Here is a 13,817-nt window from a genome sequence, read left to right as displayed (position 1 = left end):
TCTGAAAGGAATCCTAGCGGCATCTTAGCGGCTAACATCTCCATAGTATGCTTTCAGATGGTCCCCTTCATTGCAACAATAGCCCCATTAAGGGTTTAGTTTTGACTTCATACAACACATTTATGATAGTCAGCGTAACTTGTGTCAACTTAACTCTGTAGTGGAGACATAGCCTCAAGAGTTGCAACTTTGAAATGACTATTATTTATCATAGTTAATAGGTAGAAACAAAACCCACAGTGCTTAAATTAACTGCTCAATATGCAGACTGCTCAAAACTGCTCCCTACTTCCTAACGCCTACTCAGCTGGTTTTTCACACCAGCTGAACATCGATATGCATCTGAGGAAGTGAGCTGTAGCTCACGAAAGCTTATGCTCTAATAAATTGGTTAGTCTCTAAGGTGCCACAAGTCCTCCTTTTCTTTTTGCGAATACAGACTAACACGGCTGCTACTCTGAAACCTGTGACCATGTGAGAATTCTTGGTCGACCTAGCACGGTCTGCGGGTTAGACTGGTTTAATTACTCTCTGATGGGGATTTTTCACAACCTTGAGAGGTAGCTATGCTGATGTAACTTTTCAGTATAGACCAGTTTATTCTGGAAACAAAAGAGTGCTTTTTTCCAGTTTAGCTTAATCCACAATAAGAGCATATACGCTTGGGAGTTATTTCAGAATAACCCATGTGTAGACAAGCCCTTATATACAGTTAGTGTTTGTTAAATGATTTTGCCAGTCTTTTTGTGTAGCCTCAAGCTCCAAATCACTTACACCTGAATGGCTCATCCAGCAAAAATAAGGTCAGCACACAAACAGCAGTTCTTTTAGAGTCAGTTTCAAACACATTCGGTGGAGAGGTCTGAAATCCAGTTCTAATTATTGTTCATGGGCCAGAATTACAGATTTAGTACTCCATATTTGATTCAGTCCATAGGGATAATTCCCATTTATGTCAACAAGAAGTTTATACAAAGAGCAAGGGCAGAGTTATAACTCAAAACTTAGCTTTTGTTTTGTAGCACCTTGATGCTGCAATCAGCATCATTCACTGGCAAATAAGCTCACTTTTAGGATCCCTGTTATTTCTGTTCTTATTTCTCTTCTTTTGCCATCCATCTCTGTTTCTTTTTCTTTGAATGTCTCCCTTCCATAGTTTCTTCCATGCCAAACTTCCAGACCCTTCCACCTTATCAGCAATGAAATAGTCACAGTTTGCAACCATTGTTTCAGGTTGTCTGCAGATTCAAGGCGACAACACAGCCACAGTTACTCTCTGTTCACATTCTGATAGTTACCTTCCTGGGTGCTAAAAGATTTCATATTAAAAGTTTTTACAGATTCTGCAGAACTAATATGCAGGCCACATAAACACCACTTGATAGACTTAACATGCCTACTTTCGAGTCATCTCTCACATATTAGGCTTCTCCTCTGTGCAGCCTCTGCACATACCATTTCAGACATTTAGATTTAAGAAAGAGATCATTTATAAACACAATACAGAACATAGCAAAGAATTCGACAATTAAAGCAGTAGCCTGATCTATTAATGAAAGTGAACTTATTTCATACTCCAAAAGGAAAAGAAAATGGATTCTTGGTCTTTGGCTTTTAACAAACAAACAAAAAAGCTGCCTTCTAGAATCGAGCAGTTTCAAAATCTAGAATCAAAGAGGAATTTTTCACAGGTACTAAATTCACACAAAAGAAAAAGATTATGGGAAAATTAACTCTTGTTTAGCCACAGTACAAACCCAGTATGGCCAGTGAAAGCTTTTCACTGCCTCAGCCCCGAACTACAGGAACAAGCAGGGCTCAATTTATGCCAGGACTTGCCAGTGCTGAGCCCCGGCACCTCTAGGCTTAGCAGTTCATATCCCTGGCATCTCTGGGCTTGGTGCATTAATTTGAATATATAAAAATTGCTTGAGTCCTGGCATCTCTTCCTTACAAATTAAGCGCTGGCAATAAGGGTTCAATTCATCTTGGCTCTCATTAAGCAAGCTGAGGGGACAGTTTAGTTTCCATGCCTATGCAAAAATCCCCAAAAGGATGCCAACTGAGGTGTTTGTTCTGCAGTGTCCAGGATCTGTCTGTCCACCGAAACCTGATCAACTTGTTTATACAGAGGCCTGTAAACAGTCAAAGGTAACACCTAGAAATGAAATGCATCCTTTATTAAGAGTTTAGGAGAGCCAAAATAGAGGTACTAGAGAGGACATCTTTCCCTCCCATTCAGTTATATCAAGTTGGAAGATTCCTTACTCTGAGGTTTCCTATTAAAAGTTTCCTATGAAAAGTCTCTAATTATTTTGTCATCCCAAGCAGGCACGTGTTCTGCTTGTACAGCATTACTGGTTGCGTCAACAAGTGATGAATGGAAAAGAAACAGCCTATTTAGGAATCCCTCACCATTACATGACAAGTTCTCAGTTACATGTCAGGGTGTACAAAGGCATAAAAATACACATTTAAGCCATGGGCAGTTTAATACACAATTTTTACAAGTTCAGGGAAGCTTAGTACTGGTGAAAAGTATCACTGACAGCCCGGGGAATGAAGTCCTCCACCCACAGATCACTAAATAGCCTGCACCACCACTTTGCTGTGTTGTTGCAGCCTTCCCTGTATTGAATATAGGTATCACAGTACCACTTAGAGGGCTCAGCTGAGATTGAGGCCCCACGGCGCTAGAGCTAGGGTATCACACACAGACAGAGAGACAGTCCCTGTCCTTGAGAGCTTTCTGTTTAAGTAGACAAAAGTGGGAGGGAAACAGAGAGGTGAAGTTATCTGCCCAAATTCACATAGCAGGTCAGAGTAACAGCCGTGTTAGTCTGTATCCACAAAAACAACAGGAGTACTTGTGGCACCTTAGAGACTAACAAATTTATCTGAGCATAAGCTTTCGTGAGCTACAGCTCACTTCAGCATGTAGTGGAAAATACAGTGGGGAGATTTCTATACACAGAGAACATGAAACAATGAGTGTTGCCATACATACTGTAACGAGAGTGATCAGGTAAGGTGAGCTATTACCAGCAGGAGAGCGGCGAGGGGCGGGGGGCACACGACAGACCTTTTGTAGTGATAATCAAGGTGGGCCATTTCCAACAGTTGACAAGAACATCTGAGGAACAGTGGGGGAGCGGCGGGGGGGAATAATCATGGGGAAATAGTTTTACCTTGTGTAATGACCCATCCACTCCCAGTTTTTCTTCAAGCCTAAGTTAATTGTATCCAGTTTGTAAATTAATTCCAATTCAGCAGTCTCTCGTTGGAGTCTGTTTTTGAAGTTTCTTTTGTTGAAGAATTGCCACTTTTAGGTCTCTAATTGAGTGACCAAAGAGATTGAAGTGTTCTCCAACTGGTTTTTGAATGTTATAATTCTTGACATCAGATTTGTGTCCATTTATTCTTTTACGTAGAGACTGTCCAGTTTGGCCAATGTACATGGCAGAGGGGCATTGCTGGCATATATCACATTGGTAGATGTGCAGGTGAACGAGCCTCTGATAGCGTGGCTGATGTGATTAGGCCCTATGATGGTCTCCCCTGAATAGATATGGGGGCACAGTTGGCAACGGGCTTTGTTGCAAGGATAGGTTCCTGGATTAGTGGTTTTGTTGTGTGGTTGCTGGTAAGTATTTGCTTCAGGTTGGGGGGCTGTCTGTAAGCAAGGACTGGCCTGTCTCCCAAGATTTGTGAGAGTGATGGGTCCTCCTTCAGGATAGGTTGTAGATCCTTGATGATGCGTTGGAGAGGTTTTAGTTGGGGGCTGAACGTGATGGCTAGTGGCGTTCCGTTATTTTCTTTGTTGGGCCTGTCCTGTAGTAGGTAACTTCTGGGTACTCTTCTGGCTCTGTCAATCTGTTTCTTCACTTCAGCAGGTGGGTACTGTAGTTGTAAGAATGCTTGATAGAGATCTTGTAGGTGTTTGTCTCTGTCTGAGGGGTTGGAGCAAATGCGGTTGTATCGTAGAGCTTGGCTGTAGACAATGGATTGTGTGGCGTGGTCTGGATGAAAGCTGGAGGCATGTAGGTAGGAATAGCGGTCAGTAGGTTTCCGGTATTGGGTGGTGTTTATGTGACCATCGCTTATTAGCAGAGTAGTGTCCAGGAAGTGGATCTCTTGTGTGAACTGGTCTAGGCTGAGGTTGATGGTGGGGTGGAAATTGTTGAAATCAGGGTGGAATTCCTCAAGGGCTTCTTTTTCATGGGTCCAGATGATGAAGATGTCATCAATGTAGCGCAAGTAGAGTAGGGGCATTAGGGGACGAGAGCTGAGGAAGCGTTGTTCTAAGTCAGCCATAAAAATGTTGGCATACTGTGAGGCCATGCAGGTACCCATAGCAGTGCTGCTGATTTGAAGGTATACATTGTCCCCAAATGTGAAATAGTTATGGGTGAGGACAAAGTCACAAAGGTCAGCCACCAGGTTTGCCGTGACATTATCGGGGATACTGTTCCTGATGGCTTGTAGTCCATCATTATGTGGAATGTTGGTGTAGAGGGCTTCTACATCCATAGTGGCTAGGCTGGTGTTTTCAGGAAGATCACCGATGGATTGTAGTTTCCTCAGGAAGTCAGTGGTGTCTCGAAGATAGCTGGGAGTGCTGGTAGCGTAGGGCCTGAGGAGGGAGTCTACATAGCCAGACAATCGATATGCACGGTCTGAAATTGTGGAAAAGCAGCATCGCTTGCCCCATAACCTCAGCCGTGCAGAACACAATGCCATCCACAGCCTCAGAAACAACTCTGACATCATAATCAAAAAGACTGAAAAAGGACTGATTGACATTTCATCCCTGCCTTGCCACTCCACCCATCATCAGGTGTTCACACATTATTTGGGGCATACAATAAACAAGCCGCAAGAGTTGTTAATACATGCATTTCATGTAGTAATATTTGCAATATCATTAATATTGTGATACAGCATGGCCAGAGGGCAGCAGGAGAGCATTAGAAGGGAGCCTTATTCCCTGTATAGGGAAGAAAGTTTGCTATAGATTAATTAAAGCACTTGAAGCCAGTCACCTGATAAAACCCCCCTGCTTCAATCAGACAAGGGAAGGAGTTGAAGCAGAGTGGACTGATGTTGGATTAGAGAGCAGTTTGGAGGAGTCGAAGCAGAGAGCAGTTTGGAGAAGTGCTGCGGTGGGCTAGACGACCAAGACCCTAGGTAAAGGCACACCTGGTTTGTGCAGAGGGAGCGCAGGAAGCCCCACAAGCTGAAGGGCAGGAGAGGGAAGTAGCCCAGGGAAAGGAACTGCTAGTTCAAGTGGTTTACCGCCATCCCTAGGGCCCTTGGGCTGGGACCCGGAGTAGAGGGCAGGCCCGGGTCCCTCCCTCTCCACTCCCCTCCTCTAGGACACTAGTGGGGCAGTTAATACCCCAGTTCAGGGGTGAGAAACAGTGCCCTGAACCCTCCCCAAGAAGAGAAAGCGCGAGACCCATCAAAGTAGTGCCGGCAATTTGCCACAATATGTATATGAATAATACAAGTATATGAGGCAGGAGGTGGCGGGTACAGTACGAACCTTAATCCTCAATTCATCTAGTGAACACTTTTTAATGCGAAAACATTCAAAATATATATTTGTTTAAATTATAGTAATATCTTAACCTAATACTCCGAAGCACGTTTCCCATACTTGTGCCTGAAGATGTGCTCATCTTCTATAAAACGCTTCAGTTGGTGGTGGTAGGGAGCTGAGCTTTGGTGTTGACATGGTACCTTTAACAATTTTCACTGCACGTTATTTCTCCCATGCTTCTGACATGGTGGCACAGTTTGTTTGCCAGTTCAAAGCCATCAGGTATTGCTGCACTGATGTCAGCCAGCAGAAAGAGGGAGTCACCAGCTCACAGAATCTTCAACACAGTGGCAAGACCAAAATAGGATGGTACTGCATCACTGCCCAAGGGTACAAGGACAGCTAACACGGCACAATGTTCTAGTGTTGCTCTGCAGCAGCATGAATCTTTATTACAGCTCTCTCTCAAGCTAGAGAGTCCTTAATCACTTAAGAAATTAGGCCCTGTTCAAGGTGATGAGGCAAGAGTAAAATAAATCAGTAAAACAAATACACAATACTGATATTCCCACTGGATTTTCTTTTGCATCATCATTTGTTTTACTAGGAGGTTGTCCAACTCCTCAGGTGACCATATCTTCCCTGTTGATCACCACACCTTCTTCTTTACTTCAACTGGGGTGTGTCCCTACCTGCAATGACTACCTTGTGCTCTAATAGGTTCTCTTGGTCAAAATTCTTGTCTTGAATGGAGTTCTGTAGAAATGATGTTAATTCACTGTTTCTTGTTTCCAGTTTCCATCAGTTTCCACAACTTTCTGTGGCAGTAGCTCTGTATTTGCACTCAGCTGATGCACCCTGCTTGCTTCCGTAGCTCTGCTAGATCTTGTGATACTCTTTGTGATGAGGACTTTGTACTTTTCAAAGACAAGGTTACGTCACCTGCAGCTAGCTTGTGTTCAGTGCAGACTCAGAAATTGGACACAAAGTCCTTGAATATCACTTGCTGGCCAGCATACCACTGAAAGAAGTGGAACGGTCAATGACTTTACAGGTGATGTCTTGTTAAGTATGTCTAGTTGACTCCTCTATTTGCAGCTGGTTCTTTAGCTTACACTTAGTCTTGGAAAGCCTCATGTCACCAGCGTCCGAGAACATTTGACATCGGTACAGGAACCAACTCATGTGACAAAATATTCTTCATGTCAACCTCTCATGAACTTGCTTGTAGGCAAGTGTCAAATGCCTTTGTTGGACAAACCTGTACATGCTTTGTCCCTGCCAGTGGCTCTGCTATCCTTGGTACGGTGTTACAGAACCCTGTGGACCAGTTACGTTCAAATTCTTGCATTTGGTGAATTCCAATTGTAAATGTCATCTACACTGATGGATAGCAGTACCACTCTACCACTGACCATGTTTATTATTGCCTCTGGGTGCTTAGTGGGGTTTAAGGGATCAATACACAGCTCTAGCTTCTTATTAATGCTTTCTCTGTCCCTTGCAACTGCAGCAATCCTTGATTTGATTTCTTCTTCATGGATCTCTTGCATTTCTGCCTCATGAAGATGGTTTCAAAGTACATGTCATTGCATATACCTGTGAAAGTAGAATGAATTATATTGAAATTATAATTCATTAAAGAAATGTTACTGGAAGGGTTTGTTGAAATATAGTTGTCAGGAAGAGAAACATTAAGGAGTGTGAGACAATGGGTCCTCAAACTAATTAACTTAGAGCTCCTACTGAGCTAGGAGATTGGTAAACGTTAGTATGCAAATAAGATATGTATGTATATTTGTCAGTTTCTGCTTCCTTTTGTCTCTTATGTTAAATTGGCTTTGGCGTAGCTGTATAAATAAGTTATCTTTAGCCTCAGAGAGGGGTTCACATCTGGGTGCATTGGCAAAGCACTTTGTTAATAAACAGAGTGGTCTGACAAATTATGTGAGTCCTGAATCTGACTTTGACATACCATTTCATATTGCTGGAACATGAACATGATCAGCTGTTTTCATGCCCCATGTGTTTGTTTTTAACCTGTTAATGTCTAAAACTGTCCAATATTTCAAAACTGCTTCTCAGGAGTGAGTATGTGAGAATTTAAGTGAGCAAGTTCAGAGAACAAGAAAGTGCCTTGTGTCTCTGGGAGAGGAGGGAGCATACTAGTAAGATATAATCCTAATACACACACTAATACAGAGATAAATTAGCTAGAAGGGTACATATGTTATGTTCCATAACAAAATTAGTGTTAAGTTTATTAAAAAAATTGAAATTCTGTGAAAGGGGGTATCACTGTCATCTTGCTTGTGAATCAGGAGTGGGGTGGAATTAAGTGCTAAGCAGTGACAAGGGGTCATCAGGCAGTTTTTTTAGAATTGAGGGTTTTTCAATTCGGAATCCACAAGAAAAAAACAACAAACCAACACTATATGTACACTAAAACAAGGTATTCCCAAAAACTTGTATTTGGCTACCAGACTACTCCCCCAAGCCATTCAACTTTCCCTCATCACACTATTGCCCAATTTTCCCCACTAAGCAATAATTACCTTGAGTTGTTTCCATGTTTGTCTCACTGATTCCATACAAAGTTTCTCAATCAAGGAACCACATTCACAGCAGAACCATATTGACTCAGCAAATAAAAGGGTAGGGGAAACCCAACCACTCCTCTATAGTTCCTCCTTTTACTCTTAAATGTCAAAAGGGACTCCAAGTCTTTAAGACGGTCTAGAGGGCCCTTTTATATGGTGGCATTTTATGTGCAGGAACTATCAGCATAAGGAAGGGCCACTGACAAGCCCCCAAATACACTGCAACTATAGCAGACCCTGGAAAGGGAGTCAAGTCAGTTAAGAGACCTAGCACAGGTGGAATTTAACTGGCTCCCTGAAACTAGAGGACAGCATAGATTACACAAAGCTTTCACTTTGTTACAAAGGCACTATTACCCTATCTGCACCATAAACACGACTGTTGTAGTGCTGTGCCATGCCATAATGTGCCAGGCAAGTACAACTGTGTTCTTCCATTTGAGGAAAGAGAGAGAATCCCTATGAAATAGGACAGCCTAAAGTCTCCTGTACCAAACTGGTGGTGTTCATCCAGTCGTACTGCTGTGCAGAATTAGAATTTCAGCAGAGATTACAAGGGGAGTATTAGAAACTAGATAGTCAAACACATCCTATAATGCATTAGCAAGGACACAGATCCGACCCACCTAACTCCTTTCATAAGCCAATATACTTTTGAAAGGGTTAATTAGAGAGCTAGCAAAGAAAACTCAGCCACTTCCTCCAAACTCAAAAGATATATTGTTAATACAAAGGTTGAAGAGTAGCAGCCGTGTTAGTCTGTATTAACAAAAAGAAAAGGAGTACTTGTGGCACCTTAGAGACTAACCAATTTATTTGAGCATAAGCTTTCATGAGCTACAGCTCACTTCATCGGATGCATGCCACAAGTACTCCTTTTCTTTTTGTTAATACAAAGCACATGAACAGCCACTGGATATTCCCAGCCAAGTGGATTATTAAAGTAAACCTGATATGTAAATTAAAGTGTTTGGTCATAGATGTGTTAAATATGTTTTTTATCTAAAGCTGGTTGAGAGTTTCCTAAATTTTTTGACCAGCTTTATATAAATGTAGGTCTGCCTTGCAACAGTAGCCAGGCATCCTCCAAGGGGAAGTGCGTTAGCTCAGCATCACTTTTGCTGTTTCCCCACTTAAATGTACTGCGGAAACCAACAAGAACACATAACCATAAAAAGTGTGAAAACAGACTTCTTCCTCTGGTCTCTTTAGGGTGAGAAGGGAAGTCACTGCCAGCATTTTACAAACACAGGGATTCAATCCACTTCAGCCCAGGTTTTCACAAGTGCTCACTAATTTTAGGTGCCCAATTTGAGATATTCAGGGCCTGATTTTCAGAAGCACACCCCCAACTGACTTCAGCTCAGCATCTCCAAGGGGAGGGAGAAAAGGAGACTCCACGTGTCTCAAGTTGAGTACTAAATTAGCAAATATATAATTTTTTTAAACGCTGGCCTAAAATCTTATTACATATGACAAGGGCTGGAAGGACCTTGTTGCCAAATATTTTCTATGCTTTACTAAACAATATTAAATTTAAAGCAAAGTTGTAAGAATCAAAGTCAAAGTTCCCTCAAACCATCGGACTGATGTGGTGAAGGCAAGTCAATTTCATAGCCAACAGTCCACAAGGGAGAGAGATGTGGCCAGTGTCACATCAGACTACCTTTGACTATCCCTAACCCCATGGACCAGGTATCCATTTTGCAGCTGGGTGAACTGGAGGGGGCCTTTCAGTGCAAGATGGAACATGACTCAAACTCATAACCTTCAGGACTGTAGTAGAGTGCCTTAGCCACTGTAAAAGATCAGGTAAAAAGGAAATTCAGAGTTAAGGCCAACACTCCATCAAGTTGTCTATGTCTACACAGAGACACTAAGGCAGAGGTGGGCAAACTACGGCCCGTGGGACCCTCCTACCCGGCCCCTGAGCTCCTGGCCCAGGAGGCTACCCCTGGCCCCTCCCCTGCTGTTCCCCCTCCCCCGCAACCTCAGCTCACTGCACAGCCGGTGCAATGCTCTGGGCGGCGGGGCTGCGAGCTCCTGGGGCAGCACAGCTGCAGAGCCCGGCCTGACCCAGTGCTCTGTGGTGAGCAGTGGTGTGGCTGGCTCCAGCTGGGCAGCACGGCTGTAGCACCCCAGCGCTCCAGGCAGCGCGGTAAGGGGTCAGGGAGCGGGGGGTCAGGGGTGTGGATAAGGGTCGGGGCGGTCAGAGGGTGGGGAACAGGGGGGTTGAATGGGGGCAGGGATCCCGGCAGGGCAGTCGGGAATGAGAGGGGGTTGGATGGGGTGGCGGAGGGCAGGAGGCCAAGCCACGCTCCCCTCCCCTAACCAGCTCTCCATACAATTTCCAAAACCCGATGTGGCCCTCAGGCCAAAAAGTTTGCCAGCCCCTGCACTAAAGCTTGGTCTACACTACAAAGCTATGTCAATATAATGACACTGCACTGCTGAACTATTTTGGAATCATCAGATTCAAGAACCAGGCTTTTAGAACAGTTTGCTTCATAGTCATGGCTATTTCTTGGATCATTAACAAAGAGATGAACAACACTTTGCAAGCTTTACAAAAAAAAAAAAAAAAAAAAAAAACACACCACAGATCTACTAATCAGTTTCTCTAAACCTCTACTGTCTATTGACTCAACATGGTGACACACTGATCTAGAATAGTCCATATGCTTGAATTAACCATATATGTAGTACTAGAATTCATGTATGTTGCTTAACACTTTTTTTGCACAACTTAGTGCTTTTGAAAGAGAAATGTCAAGTTAAAACACAAGCCACACTGTTTACTAGTTGTCAGCAAAATGAGATTAAAATCAAGTTCTACAATTCTTAGAACAGACCGATATTATCAGAAGTTTGGAACCATCAAAAAAAAACATTTCTTGCATTAAGATCTTGCGTGGCAAGTTTCAGTCCAGTGTATCCAGACTGTCATTTAGTTTATGAATCAGGGAAAAGAAGAATAAATTATGGCAATGCTAATATAGCCTCAAACTATAGTGCTGTGAATAAATACATCTCTTCATACTGAAAATTTTGTTACAACTAGAACTTTATAAGATTTCAGCAGTATCGTTGCATAAAACAGATTGCTTCCACCTGATGGACCTTTATTTTCCACATCTATTATTCAAACACACACTGTCCAACCTTCATGGTGCAACACAATCCAACAGTTTGAATGAAACTGCACATATTTCAAGGAGGGAGCCATACCAGTAGTTGTTCAATTTCTTATTTTTTGTTTTAACCAGTTTTGAGAGTGCTCTGTTTTACGATTCAATGAAGTCATGCCCTCCAGGAGAAGTACGTTACTGTTGCTTACAGGCTAGCCATAGTGCTATTAAGATCCTCCCTTCGACAATGAAATGATTGTTCACGGCAGGAAAAAAGCCTCACTGTTGCCGAAACATATGACAGAGCCCTGACCCAGGGAACACATGACATGCTCCTTTAAAGCCTATAGTGCTCATGATCACTTTGCAGCTTATGCAAACCACCTGATTTTGGTAACCAACCCAACTCATGCCAATTCCCCTCTGTGTAGAATGCATTCTGGTGTGCGAAGCACTTTGACAGCTGTTCAAACGCTATTTGCAAATAAATAAAGATCCCAAGAAGCAACACGGCCACCCCAGGACAGAGAAATGATTAGGAATCTTGACAAACTATCCTAGGCCACCCCTTATTTGCAGCTCATTGAAGCCTCTCGCACCTGTGATCCAGGATCACCTTTGCAGCCTGAGAGATGATTCCCCGGCTATTTGTGGGGCGAACAATCCCGAGGTGTCCACCTGCTGATGAAAATACCTTTGGCCAACACGGCTCAGAAATAGCCAAGAAGGGCAAACGAGCGGCCAGCGCTCTGTTTTTAAACACAGGCACGCTTGTTTTGACGGAGCGGACGTGAAAGAGGAGCCAGCTTTCCATTTTATTCCCTCCCACCCCCCCTTTGCAGCTTACCCGCGCCGGCGCTGACCAAGGCTTCACGCCTGCAAGCGAGCCCCAAGACCAGCAAGGTGCTGGGGAAGAAGCGCGGGAGCCACATTGCGCCTGGAAAATCCCCCGCCGAGCCCGAGCCCGAGGCGGGGCGAGGCGAGGCGAGGGCTCCCCGGGAGGGCGGCTCGCGAGACGCTCACTCCGCGGCGCGGGCGGCTCTCACTCTGCCGCTCATGGCAGCCCGGGGGGCCAGCCCCATGCGCCCTGACGCTAACCCGAGCCGGCCTCGCCTCCGCTCGCCCCCATTTCTAACCGGCAGGCTCAGCGAAGGCTCCTACTTCCGGCCGTCAGCCCTTTGCTTTGCGGCCGCGGCGAGCGCCTCGCTCGCTCTCGCGGGTTCGCGGGCGGAAGAGCAGCTGGGGCTAGAGAGCGGGAGATGCCAAGTTCCCAGGAGAGTATGGGCGCCCCGGAGCTGTGCCGGGGCTACTCCTGCTGAACAGTGCACCCGACGGGCCTCGAGAGTGTCGGACAGTAGTTCTGCAAGGGACAAAAACTAATCATCCAGAGCTAATGGAGGACGGGCTCCCCTTTTGTATTGTTTATGCAGCTCATTGTCAGTAATTTTCACTCCGTGCATCTGAGGAAGTGGGTTTTTTACCCACGACAGCTTATGCCCAAATAAATCTGCTAGTCTTTAAGGTGCCACCGGACTCCTTGTTGTCTTTGTGGCTAGGGACTAACACGGCTACCCGCTGATACTCATTGTCAGTGATTTTCAGGTCTCATCATTAGGGTTTGTGTTAAGGTAAATGTTGGCACTGAATGTCTCCCTGTCTCAGGACTGTCTAGCTGTCACAGATATTATTTATCTGCCTTACACCAGTGCCTCGAGGCCTGTTGAGATCAGGGCTCTGTTGTGCTAGGCTCTGTAGGCACATAGTAACAGCTGCTGTGACAAGGTTCCAATCTAAAGCGTGGTCGGCATGGGAAAGTTGCACCAACCTCGGTTTTGAAATGACATAGCAGTATCACCAACTTTTGTCATTTTACCGCAAGTCTCAAATATTTTGTGTTTTTCTTAAAGCCCCAGATCCTAGAGGCATGTTGTTATGTGGGGATCTCAGACTTCATCTGAAACAGAAATGTTTCTAGCCTTTAGGGGTGTGGAGAAGTCTGAAAATGTGACTCAAGTACACACTAAAGGATCAGGAAACAGATGACAGGTTAAAAGATCACATTTATTATTTTTAAATTCTAGTCATTTTTAAGGCAAGCTTATGATTATTTGTGTTTGAATGTTTTGAAGGTTGGGAGTACTATTATAACTAAAGCAATACAAATCCCTGGATGGATACTTTTATTTTAGTTTGAGTGTCTTGTTTTGGCTTAATTTAACTGTTTCCCACTCAACTCAAGCTAAACAAAAGAAAAAATAAACACTCAAACTGAAATAACAGAAGTTTGCACTGTGTTAATAATAACAGTTTACATGTATACCTTAGGGGTGCAACTTTCTTGTATAGACAAGTCCTATAAAAGTGTTTGGAGGATTGAAGTCTTTGTCAGTAGGGATGGCTGTTTATCGTGATTTGTCTCTGCCCATGACACTGTCTCTGTTAGCCAAATTCTGCTATATTAACATGCTAAGGTAAGGATCCATCATGATTTTGACAGGATGCCTGGGGTGCAGCCTAGGACTGTGGGATTGCTGTGCCCCCTTAACT

The 13,817-nt window shown here is 44.0% G+C and overlaps 1 protein-coding gene across 1 annotated transcript in view; it reads right to left on the bottom strand.

The window, feature by feature from the left end:
* Nucleotides 1–12,738, bottom strand: part of TM7SF3 (transmembrane 7 superfamily member 3) — a 31,398-nt gene extending 18,660 nt beyond the window's left edge. Inside the window, exon 1 of the mRNA XM_084642294.1 lies at nt 12,118–12,738. Coding sequence (XP_084498420.1) covers nt 12,118–12,202 — 85 coding nt within the window. The 5' untranslated portion in view covers nt 12,203–12,738. The remainder of the gene's footprint in view (nt 1–12,117) is intronic.
* Nucleotides 12,739–13,817: the final 1,079 nt, after the last annotated feature.

The sequence above is a fragment of the Lepidochelys olivacea genome (genome assembly GCF_965140295.1).
Source record: "Lepidochelys olivacea isolate rLepOli2 genome assembly, chromosome: 1".
In the NCBI taxonomy this organism is placed as follows: domain Eukaryota; kingdom Metazoa; phylum Chordata; order Testudines; family Cheloniidae; genus Lepidochelys; species Lepidochelys olivacea.
Note: the sequence above shows the minus strand (reverse complement) of the source record. Positions and strands in the feature narration are given on the sequence as shown.